Source organism: Rousettus aegyptiacus, unplaced genomic scaffold, assembly GCF_014176215.1.
Source record: "Rousettus aegyptiacus isolate mRouAeg1 unplaced genomic scaffold, mRouAeg1.p scaffold_m13_p_15, whole genome shotgun sequence".
Lineage (NCBI taxonomy): Eukaryota > Metazoa > Chordata > Mammalia > Chiroptera > Pteropodidae > Rousettus > Rousettus aegyptiacus.
This window is the reverse complement of record NW_023416290.1, coordinates 2,884,783-2,909,993: the sequence shown is the minus strand read 5'-3', so window position 1 is coordinate 2,909,993 and position 25,211 is coordinate 2,884,783. Positions and strand designations below refer to the sequence as shown.

Sequence of the window (25,211 nt, the reverse complement as noted above, 5' to 3'; positions counted from 1 at the left end):
CGGCTACCTCTAGACGCCCGCCGGCTACGAACGGGGGCCCTCGGTCCCACGACCCGAGGCGTGGGGAATCCTGCCAGCACCCACGCGAGTGAGCTTGAGGGAGGGTCGCTCCCGACGTGCGGTGCGGATGAGACGTCAGCCCAGCCGACCCCGAAGCGCCGCCCCACGCGACCCTGAGAGGCACCCGGATTCCTGGCCCACAGGGCCTGGGAGAACATAAACGTGGGTCATCGCGCTCTGCCAAGTCTGCGGCAATTTCTCACGCGATGATGACAACCCAAACGTGCGGTGACAAGGTGCGTTTCTTTGTGCCGTGGACCTTGATGATGCTCTCGAAGAGCTGATACCAGGAATTCCAATTGCGATTTTCATCTCCAAGGTTGTATCATTAAAAAAATAACGGCTACCAGTTTCTGAGCGCCCGCTAAGGGCCAGGCAAACGCGAGCACAGCATCGGTGAGCGGAGGCCCCGTTCGCCAAGGAGGGGTTCGTCGTGCAGTTACGGCACATACAGAAAATACTAGGCGTTCATGTCATTTAACAATTTTTGGCAAAGGTTAGTGGACTTTACCCTTTACCATGTTTACAAAGAAATCCTCCTACTCCTCTCCTCTAGGCCCTTTTGCTGCTTTCAAAATGACCTCAGGCAGAGGCATCGAAGCACTTTTTCTAGCGGTTCCTTTGCTTATAGCACAAATTTTCAGAATAAAGTGCGGCATAGAATACAGTCGATAATATTACAATAACTAGGTACGGGCACTGGACTTATCAGGGTGATCACTCTGTAAGGTACATAGATGTCTAGTCACTATGTTATATACCTGAAACTAATATAACACCGTATGCCAACTGTCATTGAAAAATAAATTTTAAAAATAAAAGGATACCTGGGTCTACTAATGACCTTGAGCTCCAGAAGATACCAACTTGGCTTCTCTGAGCTTTTCTTGGACAGTTTAGCTCACTTGAAATCTCTATAGCAACCCCAATGCGCAGATACCCTGGGAATAAATAAACCACATCAAAGCAAGCAGAGATTATGGCCCAAGGGCAAGTGGGTCACCACATAATCTCGGAGTGTAGATTACGTAGCAGCTGCAGGATAGAGTGAGGAGAAAAATATTATCTTTGAGACAGTTTTCAGAAACATGTAACAAGGCTGAAAACAAGCAGCGAGTAAGTGTGATTTGCTCAGACGTGGGAAGATGAGGCTCTAACACTGAGAAACAAGCCATCGCACAAAGCCGACTGGATATTTCCCCTTTCGGATGCCTTACAAAGAAATCAAGCCTTATGTGGCACGTCCCTTTAAGTATATCTCCCATAAGTAATCACCTCCAAGAGGAAATACAAAGGCTAAGTAGGAAAAATTAGCCTGTTTCTACCAGGGGCCGGGGGTCACTAAATCACTGCGACTCACACCTTTCTCAGCTCTCGTATGAATGCCCTGTCCATCACGGAAAGTTCAGTGCTCACCAGTGAAAAGCCACGTTTTTTTTATTTTTCTTTTCTAGGTGGAGTTCATGGGTTTGCTTTGAGTCAACTGCTTACTGATTCTCACTGGATCTCTTACACCGATAGAACGTCTTTAACAATACACGTGGAAGGGACTAGGCAATACCCTGAGGTCCAGTCTTCTTCGTAACCGTAACTGGACCTCACGGAGCTGACATCAGGAAGGGCAGTTAGCACCACACGCTGTCCAGAGCCGTGCCGGACCAGCTCACAGTAGCTCATGAGGGGCGACTGGTAACATCTCTTCCGACTCCATGTTTAGAGGCGTCACGTTGATGGATACTGACCAAGTAAGGGTGTTTACATCAGAGTGATCATCAAATGACTCAAATTGGGGCTTCCTTTTTTCTTTTTACTTTTTTTTTTTTTCCTGGAGAGCTAATTGCTGGAAGGTAACACAGATTCACGAAGTCGTTTTCAACAAGTAATTTTTCAGCGTTTCTAGAGTAGATCGATGCAGGCACTACTCAGCTGGACCGCGACAGTCTGTGTACAGATGGGGTCAAATCCACACCAGGTAACATTTTTGAACAATAACCAAATACATCATTCTCTGAGAATATGTTTCCTCATTCTGCTTCTTGATTTATTCCGAGTGGTAAAAATGATAGGGTGGGAAAAATGAGAAAATTATACAGCAAGAAGCACAATAAGATAGTTGTTTGAATATTTATCTTCCCGGACAATTCTAGAGTGAAACGGCAAGTGATGAAAATTTGCTCTAACACACAGATAAATGCTGCCTCGCGGAATTCTTTCTTTCTTGAAGAGGAAAGAAGGTAAAAACTTTGGTAAGAGAATGAATATTTATCTTAATGATCAAGAGTAGCTCATAGATTTGGCTTTAAAAAATATCGTTTGTTTTCTGGGTGTGATTTTTCGACATTTTTAAACGTAAAATTTCGAAATAATTTTTTTCACGCAAACCCCATAATCCTCATTTTTTATAACTGCACGATATGCCTTCGGGCGCACCTTCACTACGTAGTCCATTACTGCTCACCCTTTAACTCGTTGCCACAGGTCACTTTCATAAATAAGGAGTGACCGATTTTCTGGACACAGTTTCACTCTACTCCCTATTTTGGATTATTTACTAAGCTGGAGCCTATGAAGCAGAATTACTAAATTGATACTGCGATGGTTTTCGTGACTGTAATAAGGACTGCGAACTTATTGTACAGCTTTGCGATGCCACCAGCAGCGTGGACACAGGGGCTCGTCTGCCCCTCTCCAGCCGCCGTTATTTTTTTAAGCGCTCTTCGAGTCGTAATATCGAATCTTTAATTGACAGTGACTTAGCAGTTGTTCATGAGTTGTATTTCTTTCGTGAATCGTCTGTGGTTGACCTTTGTCATTCGCCTCCTGAGGTTTGGGGATTTTAAAAAAAATTATTGTTTTTTTTCTTTTCCTTTTTCTAAATTCAATTTTTACGACTAGTTTCAAGTATACAAAAATTAATTTTAATGAATTCTTTACAATCAGAAAACATTGCCCCGCAAATTGTTTTTCCAAATAGGTTTATAAAAGATTTTTTAATGTAATAAAGTTTTAATTTTTATACAGTTAAAATTTCTGATTCTCTTCTTTGTGATTTGCTCAGTTTATTCTAGGCTTAGACTGTCATTCACTATAATTCTGTTTTTTAAAAATATTTATTTATATTTTTTACTTTCTAGCCAATATAATTTAGTTTAGTGTTTGTTTTGAGAGGAAGGAAAAGTTCTTTTTTTTTTTTTTTTTTTGGAAAATTGCTAAGAATTTTTATCCCAATATGATGATTTCATGAATAATTCTGCCCTTCCCTGCTCATGTATCATGTGAGAAATTCTTTCTTATTTCAGGTCTTTGGTCTCTTTCCTCCACTGACTCCATTCTGCCTCGGGCCCTTACTGTTTTAATGACTGTAGCTCATCGCTACAGTTTAATAGCATGGCTCGTGGCATGCAGTCAGCAACTGCTAGAAACGAGAGGGCTAGCGGCCCTCGTTACCGACTCGCTACAATTTCCCCCGGATTTTCTAAAACAACATTAAATATGAAGGTAATCGTACTCACTCTGTCCTCTTATTTTAAAGACACTGGGTAAAGATGCTTCTAAAAGAATTCCCCAAAGCATTTTGAACAAAAGCCGCCTTGCCGAAGACCAGGAAGTACAACGACTTAAAAACCATACGAGTATTTTAACTTATGACTACTTGATCGATGGAAGAAATTTCTGTATTTTAAAAGTTTGTTTAGTTTTCGATACACTTCATAGTACCTATTTCGGCCCTAATCCAGAAGTTTCATTTTAAAAAGCGTTTAAAAAATAACAGTAATGTATGCGCTGAGAAAACAGAAAACATTTTCCTTACTTTGCGTCTATGATCAGATGCACGCACTCAGAGACAATGGCCCAGGGCGCAGATGCGTCCAGAGCCACTTACGGAGCAGAGCGCTGGTGGCTCCCCCGCCCCCCCCCCCCCCGGCCCCGTTTCCGCCTCACACGCGCTTCCCTTCCCTCGTCTGACCCCCTTGCCTCAAAGTCTCGGGGAGACCCTCCCCAGGTCATGGCCCCCGCAACCTACAGGGCAAGCCAGGCCATGGCGACGCCGCACGACAAGAAATGGGCGGAATGAGACTTCGCAGATTCAGGTCCTCGGACCTTCGACACCACGGAAAACAACTCACGTCTCCTGCAGAGTCTCACAAATTTCCCTCTCCGTTTTCCCCGCTCACGCTCCTCCGAGTGCACTTGTGTTTCTCTCCTCACCGGCATTAAGAAGAAGAGGGTCACACCTCGCTGGCCTTGGGGGGCTGTGTTGCCGCGTTCTGTGGCGCGGTGCCGAGTTGGTGGCAGCTTCCCCTGTTGGACGGGTTAGGGGTCCCTGGCACCTGCATGACGCAGGCGGATGAAGGACAGACGGAAAAGACTCGGCTCTGGGAAACCCCAGGGCCAAAGCCAGCAGCTCTGGGGTCGGCAATCGCCAGTCGAGACCCGGCGAGGGCCGGGTCGGCGCCAAGGCCACGGGCGGTTCCGGCAGCAGTGGCGGGCAGGGGCGGCTTCCTGGGAACGTGCCGTGTGTGAGGCCCCTTCTCGAGGTGCTAACAGAGTGTTCCATGCGCAGTACTGCAGTGACCAGAAGGCTTCCGCGAGATCGCGTGGGGCGGGACGGGCGGCGGTCCCTCAGCGTCCGCAGCCTGGACGCTGCGCACAGCCCGCCTGGTGGGGGTCTTGGGTCTCTCCGTGTCGGCTGCTTGATCTTGACGCTTTTCTCAACCCCTCCAGTGCCTCAGCGTTCCTTACCAGAAACGGCGATAACTAATCTCATCGGGCTGTCGTGAAGACTAAACAGAATAATAAAATAATGCATTTGGAACCACGTTTGGTGCATGGTAAGTGCTATATACGCATCGGTTATTTCTAAAATCATTAAAATTATTGTTCCTTAGGCACCAGAGGGTTCCAGAGTGGGTTGAATGAGAAACCCCATATACCAGAGACTTGGGCACAAACCGGGTCTCTTCCAAAGGACACCAACTTAATCTGACAGCGTCCCTAAAATCTGGGCAGCTTCGGCTTTCAACCAGTAGTAGGCTTTCCAAGCCCACCTACACGGAGACGGTCTCCCTGGTTCTTCGAGAGACGGGCCGCCTGCCAGGCGGCATGATGGTCTGGGCAGGGCAAAGACTGGCAAAGACTGTGTATTTAAGACGATTTTTTATTGCCAACGTATTACACTTCAGCTACATTATGGGTTAAATTGGCTTTTTAAAAACATTAACCTTTCTATAAAAAAGAACGAAATCTTGCCATGTGCAATAACATGGATGGACCTAGAAGGTATTGTGCTGAGTAGAGTAAGTCAGGCAGAGAAAGACAAATGTCACATGATTTTTACTTATATGTGGAATCTAAAAAGCAAAATAAGTGAACAAACAAAACAGAAACAAACTCACAGAGAACATTTTGATGGTCACCGGATGAGAGCGGGGTTGGGCGGGTGAGTGAAAAGGGGGAAAGGATTAAGAAATACGAACTGGTAGTTACAAAACAGACACAGGGCTGTAAGGTACAGCATGAGAAAGATCGTCAATAATCTCGTAATAACTATGTATGGTGCCAGATGCACTAGATTTACCGTGGTGATCACTTCATAGATTATATAAATGTCTGATCACTATGTCGTACACCTGAAAATAATACAATGGGTGCCAACTGGTATTGAAAAATAAAAAATTATTTTAAAAAACATTATCCTTTGAAGTTTACTTAATAACCTTGCTTCCACAAGGAAAATGTACATTGAATTCCAGAATCAGTGATTCACAAATAAGTATAAATCATCTGTTGGCAGTTTTATGTCTGTCTGGAGGAATTTTAGCAATATCTAAGGGCTGCCCACACGTAGGATTGCTGGGTAAAACGCCGTGGGACTTCCAGAGAGCAAACTCCTGGGAGTGAGACCAGGCCAGACCCGGGAACCCAGTGCCAGACGGGCAGGATCCTCCTTCACAGAGCCGCGGCCTCTGCTCGGGGCGGGTCCTGTGGGCGTCACGCTCCAGCGGTGAGGCCGAGTCCCGTCACTACGGCAGCTCCTCGGAAGCTGGTTCGACTTCGGGTCCCAACCCAGATCTCTGCCCACGTTCCCTGTCCACTTCCTACGTGACACCCAGACCGCGTTTGGGAAAACGTGCTTTAAATCCTCTTTGGAGACGTGTTCACAGCTTCCAGACCACCCACCTTCTCAGCCGGTCCCGTCTCGGGGTCTGCCAGGGCCAGGCCCCCCCCCCACTGAGAGTCCTCGGGGCCTAGAACCCCCAGTCCCAGCATGGAGTTTGTTAGATCACGGATCAAGAAGCGAGAACAGTCTTCCAGGCCCATTTTACTGGGATTTGCCGCCAGGGTCTTCTTCGTCCTTACAAGCCTCCCTGGAGTCTGAAGAGAAATCCATGGATCCCCAGTTCCGACGGGCAGCCCAGGCTGCAGCTCCTGCCGCCCCCCCCCCCCCCGGGGCACTTGCTCCTGTCCGTGAACTTCGCAACAACGCAGGTCTCTGCTTAGCGTTTGGCCGCGAGCCAGCCTGCGTGATAGCGATCACTCAAACGTGAAAACCACTTTTAACCACCAACTATCCCCTTTATGAAAAGAAATACTGTAGTACCAAAAAATCATACTGTGACAGCATCTCTAACAGTGCTCACTCGCATCCCGTGAAAGACAGAAGTCGGTTTATTTATGTTGGTTCTGGCTAAAGGTATGTCGTGCCTAGAACTGACAAACATGGGGTCCAAACGGAGGACTCGGGCCACCCGTTTCTGGTCTCAGGCTTGAACGTGGTGATTCACACTCTGCATGTATTTATTCAGTACCTACTTGTCGAAGTCCTTGTGTTAACCACCGGGAAACAGAGATAAAAACAAATAACAGCCAAACATTGTACACTTCCTGTGTTCCGGGACCTTTACACGCATTTTCTCTGACCTGATCCTCCCAAAAAGCCCAGGAAGGAGGGGGTGTTGTTATTATTACACCCATTTATGATGCAGAAACCGTAGCGCGTCTTAAATAACGTCCCCAAGGACACACGGCCAGCCAGTGGCCGGAGCTGTCCGGGCGTGTGATTCTCAGCCAGCGTGGAGCCCTGCCTTCGTAGTCCCCGACGTGAGGACGTTTCCTTCCCGAGCTGTGATGAGGCGGGTCCGAGAGAGGGGGATGGAAGGCACCACGGGCCCCAGGGCTGCAGCACGCCTCTCAGTCCCGGCTCAGGCACGGGCTCCGGATTCTTCAAAGAGCAGGAGCGACCGTAAATGTCTAAGTAAGGGATTCCCACAGACGGAGCGGAATCAGAACGGCGCCCGGAGGACCGGATGGCTCAGGAGTCGGAAGCGGAAGGGTCGCTGGGGCAGGACAATGGCATCCGCCCCGGGTCAAAGGGCGGCCCCAGCAGATGCGCCACGCCCCAACGCCTGCAAACTGTCCTGCTGCCTCCTCTGGAAAGAGCCCTCCACAGGTGCAGTTAAGTTAAGGACCTTGAGATGAGATGAGATCATCTTGGATGATCTGTGTGGACCCTACATCTGGTGACAAGAGTCCTTCTAAGAGAAAGTCAGAAGGAGATTTGACACAAGTAGAGGAGGCAATGTGGCCAGGAAGGCAGAGGTTGGGGTGATGAGGCCGCCGGTCAAGGAGCAGCCAAAGCCACCAGACCCTGCAAGGGGCAACGAATGGCCTCTCCCCAGAGGCCCCCGGAGAGAGCAGTGCCCTGCCGGGTGTGGACGAAAGGCCCCAGAACGATGCGAGGATAAATTCTGGTTGCTTTAAGTCGCCCAATTTGGCTCAGCAAACGTTTGGTCCTGTCCAAAACATCCATGGAGATATCTGTTCCGCGCCAAAACGTCCTTTTGGTCATATTTAGTCCTGTCCAAAATGTCCAAGGAGATGTTTGGTCCGTAATTCATTAAATAGTACGAATGCCGAACTTCATTAAAATTTTATTTACATCATTTTGATGGTAATTTGTGATGAATTTTGAAACAAGTGTCTTCATGGACATTTTGGACAAGGCCAAAGGTCAAGGACTTTTTGACATGGACCCAAGCTCTCAAGGGACGGGACCAAATGTCCTGCAAGGCCCCGTTTGTGCCAATTTGTATGGCAGCTCTAGAAACTAACACAGCATTCTTACCATAAAACAGAAAAGTTTGGGAGAGCGCTGATTTGGAGAAGTGCTTAGAAACCGATCAACAGAATTTAGAGTTCGTAGAAAAATCACGGCGCTTGGGACTAAAGGGTAATCACTTGGGCCGAGGAAGCAGGGCCGGACCTGCTCCTCTGCCATCTCCCGAGCTCGTCATCGCCATCACAGTTCTGCATAGTGCTCGTCCTGACGTGGACTGCGGGAGGCTGAGATGCACGTCTCTGACCCGTCCCCCGGCTCCCGGCTCCCGTGGGCTGGGCTGGGCTCGAGATCATTTCTAAAGCATCTCAGGCGAGCCTGATGCAAGTGACCGCGCGAACTTTTATAGAAAGGGTCAGAGGGTACATGCAAAATCTCGGGCTTCGGGGGGCGGGGCGTAAAGTCTGTGTCGTGAGCACCTGAGTCTGCCGAGGTGGCCCAGAAGCAGCCCTGACTGCGGACAGGCAGCTCAGAGCAGCCACGGCCCATAGCACTGTATTATGCTCACCGAAATGTGAATTTCACAGAATTTTCATGGGTCATGAAATACTCTTTAAAAAATGTTTTGTTTTGTTTTTTGTTTTTTCCCTCAACCACCGAACAATGTACAAAAACAGGCGGTGAGCCAGACCGGGCCCGTGGGCCAGAGAGTGTGCCAACCCCAGCTCCGACACGCAGCAGGTGCAAACTGCTGCTTTAGATGCGAGGGCCGAGGCTCTCGTCGCCAGCGGTTCTCATGAGGCGGCGGGGGGGGGGGGGTCGGCTGACACACCAGCCACGGGGCGCACCCACACTACTGAAGGGGTGTCGCCCTTGGGAACGCGACCCTTTGGTCACGCCCTGGACTCAAAACCAGACCGAGGGCCACCGTGCTGCCGTGATGGGCGACCCCAGCGCGTGGGCGGCCGCTTTCGGGAGAGAGCTAATGAGCCCTGCCCGCTTCTCTCTCCCTGAACGATGTCCCAGACCATGTGAGGGAGTTGGGGGGGGGGTGGCGGAGACGGGCTCACAGCCACTCTAACTTACAAGGCCTCACCCATCAACTTCAGTTTGGGAAACGCAGTTGGAAGCAAACGACCATCAATCAGTATACTTCATAATGTGGGATTGCGGCTCCCACCAAAGACGTTAGAAAACTGCTGCTCCGTTGGAGGCGGGGTGCCTCTCCCCCCCCAGACGATCGTCACCGCAGTCCTGTCTCCAGCTTCGAGGGGGCTCTGGGGGAGAGATTTATTTACAAGCTTCCTCTGCCTGGGCCACAGACACGAACAAAAATGAGTCGTCGCACAGCTCCACGCAGAAGCGAGATTCAGTGAGATCTCGGCAGGCTGCAACTCTGGGCTCGGAATCACCAGACGAAGTTCAACCAGGGCAGATGTAATTGTCTGCATTTACACTGAAAGAGATTCGATTATGAAAGCATGCCGCAGGGGACTGGGCTTCCGAGCGGCTGCAGGACGTACAGCTCAGAGGACAAAGGCCTCGGGGATGCTTTTAGCTCCGTCCCAACGAGGCCGGCGGCCAGCGAGGCGGGCCGCTCGCGGACCTAATATAATTTTCAGCCGCGCTGATGCAATCACGACGGCCGAATGCAGACGAGAGCTCGCCGTGCTCTGAAATACTCAGGGGACGCGCGGGCCCCGTGGCAGCTCTCGGCGGTGGGTTCTCAAGTCCCGTGAACACTAGGCAGCAGGAAAGGTCTTCGGCAGAGAGTGAGCGGAGGAGGACAAGGATGAGGGGGACCCCGAGAAACGGATTCTACCGAGATCGCTTCGCCGCGAGGTCATTAGCGTGGGCAGCATACTCCAAGGGGACCCCCAGGGATCTCCGCCTCCTGGTACTCGCGTGCCGGCGTAATCCTCTCCCCTGAGTGTGGGCTGGCCCAGGGACCTGCTTCTAACAAACGGAATGTGGCGGAGGGGATGGGCTGTCACCTCCCTGACCAGGCTCAGCCACCGGAGGTGGCAACGTCTGTCCCGTCGGCAGACTCTCCCTGGCACAGTAAACGCGTGACCTCCCTTTGACACGGCACAGGTACAGGGTTCCTCCTGCCGAAGTGACTTTGCCAAAGCCGGCTGGCACACTGGGGAGGCCCCTGAGGCAAGGAGCTGAGGCCACCTCCACACTACAGCTAGGGGCGCAGGCCCTCAGCCTGCAGCCCTCCAGGGAGTGGATTCTGCAACAGTCACGTGCGCTTGGAAGTGCCTGTCCCTGGTCGAGCCTTCGCGTAAGGCCCGTCCCCGGCTAGCACCTTCACTGCAGGTGTTTGGGACACCCCGAAGTGCTGAGCCATGCCCGGACCCCTGACCCACAGACGCTGGCGTGCGTCCTTCTAAATCCATAGGTTTGTGCTCGTCTGTTAGGCCGGACGGATAATGAGCTCAGTTCACTGCAGCGCTATCTGTAACAATCAATAAACGGAAACAGCCAAATGCCCACCGTCGGTTGAGTAAAAACAGCACACACATACCATATAACTCACTCATCATGATTATGATCTAGATGAATACAGATAAATATTAGTAAAATATGTCTGCAGTGCATTAGTTATGATATACTCTTTTAAAGTTCAAAAACAGTCTGTGCCATATAAAACCATTATGTGGAATAAATATGCTATATATATGTGCAAATAAATATAAAAAAAGGCAATTAATACACAGTAAGGTGTTCATAGTAGTTACTGCCAAATAACTACTTTATGGGTATTTTTTGTTTTATTTCTTCCGCTTACCTATACCTACCAATTGTCTAAAATGATCGTGCCCCGCGTTATTATAAAAACACAATTTTACACGCAAGTAAGAGGAAAAGTAAAACAAAAAAGGGACCGCTAACCAGACTGACACCCCAATCAATTAAGGGGGTTCCGCTCGCTCTTTGCTCTCCATGTGGCAGGGAAAAGCGACCGCCAGCTAAGAGGACACGGTGCCCCCTCGACATCGGGGGAAGGAGGGCGATTTGTCCCTACCTGCTACGGGCGCCGGACGGTGTACAGTACAAACAGAGGAATGGGAGAATTCAAATAACATTGCCAAGACTTCATAACCAGTGCTGACGAGCAGGACTCTTTATGTAGACATCTGCAATTGATACTTGATAGAAATAATAAGAAAATTACATTGACTGGATAAGACTGAAAGCTACCAAAGTTAAAAATATGAGAGGCTTCGGGCAAGTACAGGTAGACGAGATGTAGACACGTCACAGAGGAAGAGAAATGCATCGTTGCTAAGAAAATCTTACTATTGTTTGGGTGCGTTTTGACTTTTTTGCTTGGCTGATCCGTTTCTTTAGAATCTAAGTAGTTTTAGGACAGAAGCTTGAGTTTCTTCGCTTCGACTGGTCGTATGAAGTAATACACCCAGAGAGCAGTCATTCAGAGTTTGATCCTAATAAACATATGAGATTGAGTTGGCTATCAGAAAAAACGGCTGTTCATTTTGTAGCTCAACGATTCAAAATCTTTCTAGGAAACAGCCCATATCAAAGACCCGATATAAAAATACTCTTCAGAGGACAAATCAGCTCTCTGGGGCAGCAAGATATTGCGCCACAGGAAACTAACAAGTTATTTTAATCTCCCGACGCGTCTCACACATTCCCACAAAGGAGGCCGCGCGACATGGCGCCGAAGCCCCCAGACGAAGGGCATCGAACAGAGACACGTGCACGGTTAACCGCAGACCCCGCGTCCGTCTGCCCACACGCAAAACCGCGTCTGGGCGCAGCCCCGCCACCGACATGAACAAGCCACCGATGTGAACAAGGTTCGAATGAGTGAACCGTCGGTGATAAACGAGTAATACGACTAGACTGCAACGGAACTGGAGAGCGAGCTCTCGGGTTATTGTCCCCGTCTGGTGTCCCTGGCCCAGTGAGTCAGAATGCCCCGGGGCTCGTCCGTGTACGTTTAAGAACGCAGCGGCGGAGAGCCACGGCATAAATGCACGGCCCGTCTGTGAGGCGTGGCGGGGGTTAGAAGTGCAGAGGGTGAACGTGGAACCGAGTCGGCCTGCGGTCAGAGCCGGGAGGTGAGTGACGGATGCATCTCGCGTCCCAGACGTGGAGAGGGCTGGCTGCTGGCGGGATCTTCCCTGGACCCCAACACACAGAGGGCCTCCATGCACCCAGCAGACACTCGGCTGAGACAGACCAGCAGCACCGGCCCCCCGAAATGGATGACCCGGGGGTGTCTGAACGGAACTCGCCGCCTTCTTTTTTAAAAAATGCTGTTCGCGCTGTGGAAACGTGCAGGATAAAAATGGCTCTGTAACTTGTAATTTTGAGATATAAAATGTGAAACATAAAACAGGGGGTTACAAATCAGCGGGAGACCAATTAAAACACTTAGACTGTCATTCAAAAACATTCCACGGAACGTAATAAAACGGGTGGGAGGTTGGTTCTATTTTAATAACCGAAGACTGCAGGAATTTTATTTCTTCCAACTATCAGCCAAATTTATCTAGGACTGACTGGAACATGGGAAATACACTCTTACATTATGTTAAGCAAAAAAATGACATCGAATGCCTCAAAAGACTGCATTGACAGCGTTCTGATTCACAGGAAGGCTCGCGTGAGGCTAACTGGCCCTTTATTCTCAGTATTTTATAGTGATATTGATAAATAGTATTTGTGCCATTAACGTAATAATTGGATTATGTTCGGCTGCTTTCCCACCATTTATCATAACTATGAGCCCCGCCAGTGTTTCTCAGTGGGGGTGAACTGGCACTTGGGGTGGGAGGGTAATTCATCGTGCGGGACTATTCTGCACAATCGAAACTGCCACCTAGACATTTGTGAGCGGAATGGGGTTCGGTGGTGATGGTATGAATCCCCCACTGAAAACAATTGATCCGGGCGGCTACATAACGTGTGTCCTTTAAATGGCATAACCATTGGCTTCTTCGAAAAATGAATCCTTATTCAGAAACCAAATAAAGCCAGGAAATACTATTCCCGTTCCAAACCGGAGGACCTCTCTATCCAATGACACATATGAAAAGTTGCAAGGAGTAATTATAATAATGCACTACGCTAAGGTATTAATTCACAAATTGTCTTAGAGTCGAATTGGATTTACCGTTTAATTTGGAGACTTGAACCCTAAGGTAAACGCCGACTTCTCCTGAGATAAGCAATGTTTAACCATGAGTCCTACTGTTTCTTGGCTGTCCCTGACGAAAACAGGTTATAAGAGCTCCACTCATCCAAATGCCTAAAACATCTGTAAAAGCAGATGACAAAATGAAGGTTTTTGGGTGCCACGGGTATGCAATCAATGGATTGGGAAATTTCGAGTCTCCTGACTTTAGGAGACAGTCCTTTCCTCTAGTTTAGAAATGTCGTAATTTCAAGACCTTACGATTTAAGAAAATTTGGGAATCAACCCGAGGCGGCTAACATTTTTACGTTGTCCGCAATTCAAATGTTAAAAACACTTAATCTCCCTATCGCCCATCGCCATGGTCTCACAAAAGAAAAGCAGATCTGTTCTAACACCAAAAAGATGTAGCAGCTACACAAAAACACCGACCGCCCCTTAGGCTGAACACTTCATCACGGCCCAGCGTGTGGAGGCTGCATCGGACCTCTGGATTCCTTCACTCGTTCCTTATTTCCGGGCGTCACTGCTGGCATTCCGCCGGTGACTACCGAGGTTTTGGGTCCTTCCCTTTAAAATGCTACTGAGGTGTCACCGTCAGTACTATGCTCGAACCATAAAAATTCAATGCCTGATCCCTGGAGGCGGCAAAGCGCAGGTGCAACCCCATCCTTGGCCAACGGACCAGTTGCCTGCTGTGGAAGTTCCGAGCCTGGGGACCCACCTCGTCACTGAACAGAATGATCACTGCCTTTTCGGTTACGATCCCATGCTTTTCCTCAGCTGCAGCTCTGGGGAACGTGGGGAGCCGACCGAGGCAGGGAGCCCCGTTCTCCACCAAGACATGGCCCCGCCTTCCTGAGCCCCGGATCAGAAACAGCATCAGCTGCACTGCAGGGTCTGGAGAAGAATCGGGGGGCCCTCAGCCTTGATCCGACACCTCCTCTTAGATAACGCGGGGGATCTTACTTGGGAGGAATTTCGCTCAACTTAGAGAAATAAAGCCCCTGAAACTCGAGGGACAAACATTAAAACTAGAGCCCATCTTTCTCACCGTAGGATGATTAATTTTTTTCTGTCTCGTTAAACCAAAAAAAAAAAAAATTGTTCAAAAAATTGTTATTCCTGCGTCCAAAGGCACAGGAATAAGAAAACAAAGGTAAGGTATTCTATTAATCAAATCAAACATGCCATTTTCCAAAAGATTGATCATAATCCTAATTATAGTAACCGTGGCTCCCCTTCTCCCCCTGATTGATCAGATTTACATGAAACTGTTGCCTGTCTTGGATTTTTGTCTCCTTTACTGTGCGTCTTACACGGCAATGCGTCACCCCGGCTGCACCGATCGCCCCTAAGCTGCCCCCTTCGATCCTCGGCCACTATCAGTGTCGACGTCAAACTGTGTTCTAACTGCAGGAAACCAGTGGGCTCCTCGGTAGAAACACACCACACCCCCGCCTGGCGAAGCAGGTGCTGTGTTTCAGAGGGCGGAGCAGAGAGCAGCATCTCCTCTCAAACGAGAAGAAAGACTCCGAGCGCATCGGCAAACCGGGGCGCGCTCAGTGACCCTGAAGTGCTGCCTCGCCAGTGAAAATGTGGCAAGATCGAAAAAGTTTGCTTACAGAAAGTGTTTAAATCCATTATTCAAACCCAAACCCTTAGCTGGGAAAAAAAAACCCAACAACCCGATTTTCCCATCTTTCAAATAATGTGGACGGACCAGATGACTTTCAAGATGCTTGTAATTCTTTCCGCGGCGAGATAACGCGGTGGCCTCCGGCGTGACGCAAACCCGCCACGCTCAGCACCGCTCCCGCGCCTGCGGTGTAGACGTCTGCCAGGTTTTCTGGGTGTCGTCCAGACGCAACGCCCAGTTTCGCTTCTAGCCCAGGGAGGCAGAAGGAAAGGCCTGCGTTTGTCCTCTATGTGGATAATTAGAATTTATAGAATTCGATTACCCAGAGTCTGGGAAATAGAGAGGAAGCAACAAACCCGTTTGGGCTTTGAAGTTTCAGCAACGGGCTCAGAAAAACTCAGTGTCTTTTCATTTCTATTTCTGGAAACGGGTGCTTTTCCCTGTTAAGGCTGGTTTCTCTGAAGCCAGAGGAACGCATGGCCTTCCAATACCAAGAGACAAAAGACATACCCAGGAGGGAGCTGTCCCCACGCCGGGGGCAGAGCCAGCGCGGAGTGCTGCCCGATTTTGCCTGGGGCCAGCAAAGACCCGCCTGCGGGCACAGGGAGGGGCCGCCCTTCCCGGCAGGCATCTCCGCCACCGGTGGCCTCCGCGTGTGACGGCTGCTGCTCAGGGCCCGCCGGCCCTTCACGTATCCGCGAAGAAACGGTTTCTCATCTCCCCGCCCGACCCCCCCAACACCACGCCACACGCTGAAGCTCCACGGCTTGGCTGCGACGCTGGGCAAAGTCGCAAACCAGCGTGGTTTCCCACGCGAGACCGAGAGACTGACGGACCCAGCACTAGACCGGGCGGGCTCGGGGGGCCCCGACCCTGAAGGAAATGCGAGCGGCGTAATTCCCACGGAACGACGCCTCCCTCTGCCTACGAGGCGGCAACGGAAGGGGCGACTCAGCGGAGAAGAGGCCCGGGGCCGGGCGACACCCGGCTCGTTAGCGCGGTGTGGTGGACACCCGTTCCTTACCGGACGCGCTGGCCCGGCCTCTTGCTCGTCCGGGGGGCTGGTGCCGACCTGCCTCGGTGCCACATCCGGGTGGGTCCAGAGGCTGTGGCTCTTTGTCATTGCTAAGTGGACTTTGCCACAATGTGACGAAACGAGGCCGCATGCCTCTGCGGCCAGCGGGAACGGATAAGATCTCGGTTCATCGGATTCCTACAGAACATCCACCCCGGGAAGAAAGTGTGTTTTTTAAACGATGAGAAAGAAAGCTTCCTGAATTGTGCGCAAGCAAGGCCTTGGGATGGCATGTCACAACTGCTCCTTCTGCGTGGACATTCTAAACTTCTAAGTGGTTATCTAGCGGTCAATTAAAAAAACGAAAATGCTGTTCAACAGACACCGAATCAACATTTTTAGAGTAGAAAACATGGGCCGTACAGTGCTCGCTCAGCTTATAAATATATATATATATATATATATATATATATATATATATATGTCCTTAATGTATTTTTCATTTGTTTGCATAGAAAAATAGTCAAAGTATAAAAAATATAGATGTGTACATGCTGTGCACCACTGTCTGATACACCGATGAGAGGAAATGACCTATCTTTTTACACCCACTATTGTGGTTATAAAAAAATACTGTCGATTTAATTTGGCATCGTAATACGCAAACGAACATTTTGAAAACAAAAGCCGAACATTGGAAAACCACAAAACGGGCTTCTACATCTTGTTACCCTTAGCAGATTGTTGGGCCTTCCTGGTTTCGGAGGTGGAAAGAAAGACCCAAACCCTCCTGGTTTTCTGCATCTGGCTCAGTCACGTCCGTGCGAGGCACAGGCCCCCGCCGGCTCTGACGACAGTGCTGGGAGTCGGGGGCCTCTCTGCAGAGAGGCCGAGATGCGGCCAGGAAGCGGGGCCGCCAAGGGGCAGAGGCAGGTGCGGTGCTGGCCCCGGGGACACGGGCGAAGGCCGCGGCCTCCCTGGCGGAGCTCGACGGCAGCAGAACCCAGCGCCCCCCGTCCTGCTGGCCGCCAGTCCAATTTTCTCGGCTATTTTTATCTCCAACATAGAAACACACTCTGCCAGAACTCTCTCAGCGCTGAAAATTATTATATTCTTCCCAGAGATCTGAAATGTCGGTCTAATGTGCCGCTTGGATAGCTCTCTATAACCTCACAGATAACGATCGAATTCCCAAACCATTCCGAGGTAAGCCGGACTCCCCAGCCTCACCCCTTAAGGCTTCTCCGCCCAGAACTCTATTTAGAGCAGGGAAGAAAAACACCAGTTAATACCTAGGAGAAGAATCAGTAACAGGTTAAGCCAGTAACAAAGTAGACCCTTTCTACTGAGGAGTCTTTTTTAAAAAATGATATATTTGTTGCATTTCCAAGTTTACAAGTGGCATGCATAACTGACTACTTTGTTACTAGGATTTAAAGAAGTGCAGCAAATGCCGGGAGGTGTGACCACCCAGGTCAAGCCTAGGTGAGCTGGCTCGGCGTGCCCGGACCGGCCCGAGGGTGTCACCCCGGGGAAAGGAACACTGGTAACCACGGGACGGGCCCTGCCGGCTCTGGATAGGAAGCCGCTTGCATGTTTTTGAAGAACTGGAACTGCGACTCTGCCCACTTAACCTGTTTTTGACTCAGGTGGAATTCGGACAGCTTCATAGTAATCACAATCATATGAAACTGTTGCTGACAGCTGGAGTCATTCTCCCTTCAGGGCCGAATGTCAGGAGGGGCTGAAATGCACCATCGGCCAATGCTTTACAGCCACATCGTCCCACAGAGTCGTCCCGAGCCACGCGCGGCCATCGATCAATGAAGAGCGCCCAGTTCAAACGGAGATGTGCCGTGAGGCGCCGCAAAGCAGGACGATGCCCCCTGAGCGTCCCGGAGCATCCTGGAGCGTCCCCGCAGACCCAGCCCCTGGGACGAAGCAGTCCGCCCGGCACGACAGGGCCGCTCGTCTGCCTGACGCTTTGCGGATCAGTTCTCTCTAGTTTGCTGCCAAAATGATTTACACGAAAGTCTCTTTATTAACTACCCAAGGTCTCTTTGGACGTGATGCCTGCAAATGTGCAGATGTCACACTTTAATATTTGATTTCGTAACTACCCGAGTGGTCCAGAGAGCATGTCCTTTGTTAACAGCAAATGATGTAAAGTATTGATTATTTTTAAAAGGCCTCTTAATGACCAAAGTTCTAAATTCACAATGCGATTCTAAACAGGCGACATATTTTAATATGATAGTAATGTGTGCTTATCATAAAAGGATATAAAACACAGTTACTGTATCTGAAATGTCATAACGTCAACACAAATAACGGTATAGAGTTTTGTATAAAATACACACACACGCACAGCCAAATTTGAGTGATAAAACACAAGCTTTCCTAGTTATAATTAAGAAGATTAAGACAATGTCGATGACATCAGTGTTGGTACAGGAAGGAGAACTCTGCGGGTTTAGAAATGTTCTCCGTCTTACCTTACTGATGCCCCCCTCCCAATCCGGTCATTTCCTATTGGTTACAGAGTTTGTGACCTGCAAAGGTTTTAATGCAGTTAAACATTAAACATTTGTTCCAGCAACTGCTAGGCTTCTGGAAGTTCAGCAGTAAGGACACTCATCACTGAATTCCAGGCTGGACACAGAAGACTTTCCTCTGACTGGAGCAGAGCATGTAGAAGACAAAGGAGAAGCATGGATAACGCCACCGACGATGGCGGCCGAGTCAGGTCCCCCTCCGTCTGTCATACTCGTGGGGTATTGCTTACAGCTCAGGTCATTTCCTGGTTCTGAACTCAAAGTTAATGAATTTCTGGGACTCTCTGACACTATACAATTCTCAGAATGCATCCTATCAGGAGAAAATGATTTCATTTTATCCAGCAAGTGATAAATATGACATCACTGTATTTTAAAAACCCTGCAAAACAAACAGTACCGTATGGTTCATTTTTTATCCAACAGCAAAGTAACAATCTGGTGTATTCTAATAAACTGCTGTTAGGCCTAGGAATATTTTTCTTTTTTTTTCTGTTACAACTGGCTTGCTAATAGATTTCTTTAGCTTTAGAGTTATAATTAGAAAACAGTTACTTTGCATCATCAAATTGTAATTGCTGTTTGGGTGCAATCCAACCAATTTAAGCATCGGCACCTCCCCCCCAAAAAAACGACGTCTGGAAAAAAGAGAATAAGAAACGCCATGCTCCCATAATCCAGGTTATCTAATAATGTTTGCCTGATTGTTGAGTTGTTTTTGGAGGCCGGAAAGCAGGTGAGATTAGAAATATCAGTGTGTGCGAAAGGATCACAGTTGTAAATTAAATGTTCGTCGAGAAGCGCTAATGATGGTAAGAAAGAAAAAAATCCGCTCAGGGCCAGAAACCTACTCCAGTTTTCAGTCAGTCATTTGTCCGATGTGGGCTCCTAAGTGATCACTTAACATTTCTGAGTCTGTTTACTCATTTATAAAACGAGAATTATTACGTCTTACTATGACAGACATCTGTCAATCTTTGGGATGCCAAAAAGGTCTAGGCGAAATAAATGATAAAGCAAGAAAATAAATAAAAGATCTAACATGTATATTCTACAGCTGTTCCATAGTCCTTCTACCGTAATATAGTCTGTCCTTTGGTTCAGTGCTACCAGATGTGGTTTAAGTAAAACTATAATACGATAAAAGCCTTTGATATTTCAGATAAACCCTCTAGGCCCAGTCCCAAAGATCTGTCATAAAAGGATTACCATATATAAACCAGAGTTCGTCAAACTTCTTCTGTAATGAGTCACCTACACAAATATTTTAGGCTTAGCAGGCCACCTATGATCTGTGTCACATAGCCACCATTTTTTTTAACCCTCTAAAAACGTAAAATCACTCTCATCTCGCAGGCCACACAAAAAGCGGCCAGGGACTGAGTGCAGCCTGTGGCCACAGCTTCGCAAGCCCAGACCGCAGACTCGGTGTCCTTGCTATTCAGCGGCTCTCTGCTCAGTCCTACATTTCGCGCTCTTAAATTTTTATTTTATTTTTTTTTACATTTATCCCTTTGCTCCTTATTACTCATTTGCCAAAATCTAACCATTCTTTCCCAGAGCTGTGGTGGTTCCAACGGCCACAGCCTCAAAGTCGCTTCTGAAAAGCTCGATTTCCCACAAGCCACAGGAAAGGTTCTTGGCAGAAAACCCGTTCCACGCCTGTCTGCCCGTCGGTCTCGGAGCCGGGAGGGAGACCGTCACAGCGCCCACCCCGACGCCCCGGGGAGACCGTCACAGCGCCCGCCCCGACGCCCCGGGGAGACACGGAGCGGGTCCTCCGCCCCTTACCTTGCTGGAGGGACATCGATGTTGGAGGAAACGACCTTGCGCTTCTGCTCGAGCAGACAGACGGAGCGGGTGTTCTCTTTGTCGTGGTCGGCCGTCTTCCCGTCTTCCTCCATGGCCGAGGAGCACGAGTGCTGATGAGACATCTTTTTGCTAGAGTCACGTTTTAGGTCCTCCGGTTGAAACGTGAAGGTCATGTCCCGCTTAACGCTCCCCGCCTGTGAAACGAAACGCAAACAGCCTCACTCGCACAAACACCGGCTCTGCGGGACGACACAGGTGGCCGAGGAGAGGGCCCGCCCTGCCCTCCGGGTTCGTCTGGAAGATTTCATAGTTTCAACAGGAAAAATGAAACATAGAAATAAAGTCACAGGACAGTCTACGGCTAGGCCACCCTGAACGAGCCTGATCCCATCTGATCTCAGAAGCTAAGCAGGGTCGGACCTGGTTAGTACTTGGATGGGAGACCACCTAGGAAGACCAGATGCTGTAGGTGTTAAAAAATAAATAAATAAAACTACGGGCATGACAAAGTAATAAACAGTCAGGGCACCTTCCATCATAATGCAAACGAGAAGCTTCACGAACACAGAGAAGCCTTAGGTGGGCAAAACGTTTGAAGGCTTGGAAGCATGAGACTTCTAAAAAAAAAAATCTGAAAATTTAAAACGTCACTGTTTTTTCTTCCACAACTGCGAAAATTCAAGTAAATAAATTCTCAAATGTTTCATGCTGATTCTGTTTAACAGAAGAGAGGTATTAATAGAAAACCAAGCCTTATCTTTGACTATGATTACTGACTGTAACCAGACTCCTCGGTTTACGAAACTTTTTAAAAAAAAATAATTTCTTTCTTTTTAAATTACAGTTGGCATACGATAGTATATTAATTTCAGGCACGAAGAATTGTTTTTTATTCTTCTACAGCAGTTAAGATCTTAATGACGTTTTAAAAAATCCTCTTTATTTTCTTAAACTCGTTGACGAAATACAACGATGCTTAAGGTTGAAGACAAATATAAAATTAGGCCTCAGGGAATTGAATCTGATTGATTTCAGAGTTTGGGAAGACGGATGGAGACTGAGGCTGAAGAGAGGTGTTGGTGAGGTGACGGGCGTCGCAAAGGAGGCCTGGAGCAAACTCGCTCAAGCCTTAAGGGTACAAAGAGGAGCCCGGCTGTCTGGGAGCCGGCTGGCTTGCTGGTCAGAAAGGCACATTTCAGAACATGCCTGTGAGACATCACACGTCCACACAACAGGCTTCTCTCTCGGGGAGGTCATTTGTGGAGTCAGTAAACCTTCGCTCAGCCTCGCGAACGGGAGATCTGCTTATTTGTTTCTTTTTAATTTTAGGTATGAGAAAAAGCAATAAAAGATGCGATTGAATAGATTTAGAACGATAAAGTCTACGGCCACAAACAGGAGGCATTTTCAGAAAGGAACAACTCTGAGGCATGTGTGTGTCAGAGTCACAAGACCGGCCCACATCTGAGAAATGCCAGGGCCCGGATATGACATGTGCCTTGGAATCCACCTGGCTAGGACGGACTTTTCACAGGAGCTGAGCCCGAGCCCCCTCGTCCCGTGGGGCTGGCCTGAACTTCCCGCTGGTCCTGGCGGACCCACCCTCAGCTCCACAGAAAAACCTCCCGCTGCTGGTGGTCTGCTTGCAACTTATTGAAAAGTTACCCCATGTCTCAAAATGCATCCATGAAATACGAGTCCAAGGAAAGTAAGTGTTTTTAAGAACTGGCTCAGTAGTCATCAACAGGCCACAGGAAAGAATAAGAAAACAGTTCAAACTTCCAAAAACGCAATGAATGTTCCATAAAAATGTAGTTTGAAAAATCGACAAATGTAACTGCAAGTATTTTCAAAATCCATCTCTAATCACTTTCCGTGCAACTTTTTCCGCCTGCAGGTGGGAGCGAGGGGGGGAGGGGTGTTTTTCCTTTTCCGTACTAGCTGGTTCTCCACTGATGTTACGACAGGAACAAGCCAAACACAGGGCATACGGAGGAAAGCAAAGGCCTGAGTGACGATTATAAACCGTTTCTCCCCGAGTGTCAAGTATTACGTTAATTAAATATTTAAGCAGTCATTAGTGTTAGGTTGTAGCAATAATGGACATCCATACCTCCCTAGGGGACAACTGGACTGGTTAAATGAATTCAGTCCAAAGAGAGGTGGAGTTGGGAGAATGTTACAGGAAGCTCAGCTTTTATCATAAAAATTAGGGGGAAAAAAACCCCCAAGCTTCTAAAGCAAATTAATACAAAGTAGAATAAATTTCCTACAGAAATGATGCTATAATAATTGTATGTCATGCTCTTAGTCAAGACTTCATAATAAAACAAATTACAGCACCATTCAACAATGTAAGTTATAAATCTTATCTAACACATTCTAAATGAAAAAATTTATGTCTCAGTAGAATGAGGAATTTTAGCAACGTGACAGATTTCAAAGACTATTTAGCTCGGACTCCTTGTTTGAAAGTGGAATTAAAATGAGTTAGAAATGACCAGTAAGGACCAAAAAATGTCAAGATGAGTAAGAGATTTATGTACTTGGAGTGCGGGGTCCACTGTCAGGCTGGTGACATTTGTGGGTGTCCGTTATATCACTACGCTTTACGTGTACATGTTACGGGTTCTTTTAAATGTTCCTTTATTCGTATGAGATATAATACTTAAAAGATTTTTTTAAAAGGAGAGTTCACAGGAGAGAAGGGAGGAGAGAGAGGACTCGAAGTCAAGTCCGAGGAGCCGGGCTTGGAGACGGGGTGGCGGCTGGGGGGCCGGGGGACGCAGCGGCATGTGTGAACGCTGGGGCGTGGGCGAGGGTCGGTCCTGCCACATCAGCAGGAGGAACGCAGCAAAAAAAAAAAAAAGTATGAACCTCGATGAAATCCGAGCTCCTACTGCATTAGCAGAAGACAGCAGCTAATGGAAGATAGGACCCCACTTACATGAAATTTCCAGAAAAGACACATCTGTAAAGACAGAAAGCAGATCAGGGCTTGCCTGGGGCAGCGGGTGGCAGTGGGAACTGACCGCAAATGGTCACCTGGAAACTTTCTGGGGTGATGGACATGTTCTAGAACCAGACCGTAGTGATATCTATAAACTTATTTAAAATCGCCAAACTCTAGTCTTACAAGGGGATGATTGTATGGTGTGTAAATTATACCTCCATTGTACTGTTATTTTTTTAAAAAAAAAAAAAAAAAGGGAAGAAAGAACCAAACCAGAAGTAACTGGGCGGGGCGGGGGGGAGGCGCACTCCCAGGGACCGCCAGACCAGAAATTGGAAAAGTAACGTGCCACAAAGAGGCAGCCACCGGTCTGGGGGGCTTTTTTTTTTTCTTTTTTCTGTTTTTGTCACGGGCGCCATGTGAGCATGCTGGGCTGCCACACGCAGTCGTGTGTGTAGGTCCTGCTCACTGGCCAGGTGGGGCTCCAGCCCAGTCCCTACTTGAGCCAGGTCCACAGGCTTCTTCACCCACAAAGACGGACATTTCTCTCATCTCTCCACCTGCCGAGAAATTTTAAACTCCTTCTGCCCAAAGAAGGTGTTCTTCTTTCTCTTCCCTGCAAGGTGTACAATGCCCAGGTGGGAGCCTCCCGGCGATTCGCAGGGCCTGGGCTTCCTTCCTTGAGGCCGACGTCGAGGAATCAGGTGACTTGTCAGTATGAGCCGGGGCAGTCGGCGACAGAAGACAGCCGGAAAGGACGAAGCTCGGATGGGATGGAGAGACGCGGGGGCAGCGTTGAATCGGGAGGCGCAGGCGGAGGGGAGGCAGGACGTGCCCAGGGCCCAGGAGCCTGTGGGGCGGGGATGGTCCCTTCTGCCGGTGGCTGCTCTGCCCGGGGCGGGGCTCCCCGAGCACCGGGGGAGGGCCGAGGACCAGCCCGGTGACACGCCTCCCCCGAGCGGCGGCAGGTGGGGCTGCCCTCCTCCTCAGAAGCCTGCCGGGCTTCCTGGCGCAGGGGTCCGTGCCAAACGGGCCGCCGAGAACGAATCCGCAGTCCAGAAAAAGCCCGAGACGCCGTCCCCAATGTCCGTGGAGATTCACGCCACGCGGGGAGGACGGGGTGGCGGCCAGCACTCGGAGCTCTTAGGGCGCGAAGGGGGACCCCGCCTGCTAAGGACGGGCCATGCACATCGTCAGAGATAATGATTTGACTCTCTGTGCCAGAAGGACGGACTCTTGGCAAGACGACACGAATCTTGCGAGATCAAGAAGGATTTCCTTGTCGGGGGAGTCGCTGACCTGAAAATATGGCTTTAACCTAGAATCTGAGCAGGCGGAAGGAACACGTCCAGATGAAAGTGCCACGCTAGAAGCCCCGCGTGACAACTAATGACATAAAACAGCAAGGCTGTCGCCGGGTGATTTTTGAGAAAATACGAGGCGGAAATTTAGTAATTAAAGAAAAACAAAAAGGATCTTGCGCGCACAAAAGGACTAATCCGACTGCATCCCGGATGGGGCTGGAAGGTGGGAGGCGCCGTAGTTGACTCCGTTGTCACGTGGACACCGACAAACCGGAACAAAGGATTTGTCCAGGAAGGCACCGGTCTTACTGGGAGGAGCTGGGAGCACGCTCTGCTGAAAACAGGAGGGCACAGCCCACGTGGCTGCTGTTCGATGGGCGCGACGCCCCCCGAGGAGAGGGCTCGGGGCTGCTCTGTGTCCCCGGGTCCCCGAGGAGAGGGCTCGGGGCTGCTCTGTGTCCCCGGGTCCCCGAGGAGAGGGCTCGGGGCTGCTCTGTGTCCCCCGGGTCCCCGAGGAGAGGGCTCGGGGCTGCTCTGTGTCCCCCGGGTCCCCGAGGAGAGGGCTCGGGGCTGCTCTGTGTCCCCGGGTCCCCGAGGAGAGGGCTCGGGGCTGCTCTGTGTCCCCGGGTCCCCGAGGAGAGGGC

At 49.2% G+C, this 25,211-nt stretch overlaps 1 protein-coding gene and 1 pseudogene across 2 annotated transcripts in view; one reads left to right on the top strand and one right to left on the bottom strand.

The window, feature by feature from the left end:
• Nucleotides 1-25,211, bottom strand: part of ZNF704 (zinc finger protein 704) — an 84,959-nt gene that overhangs the window by 38,325 nt on the left and 21,423 nt on the right. For both annotated transcript variants that reach the window (XM_016151468.2, XM_036232775.1), the window contains exon 2: nucleotides 20,290-20,504. In XM_016151468.2, coding sequence (XP_016006954.2) covers nucleotides 20,290-20,504 — 215 coding nt within the window. The remainder of the gene's footprint in view (nucleotides 1-20,289; nucleotides 20,505-25,211) is intronic.
• LOC118612347 lies at nucleotides 20,664-20,782 on the top strand (annotated as a pseudogene).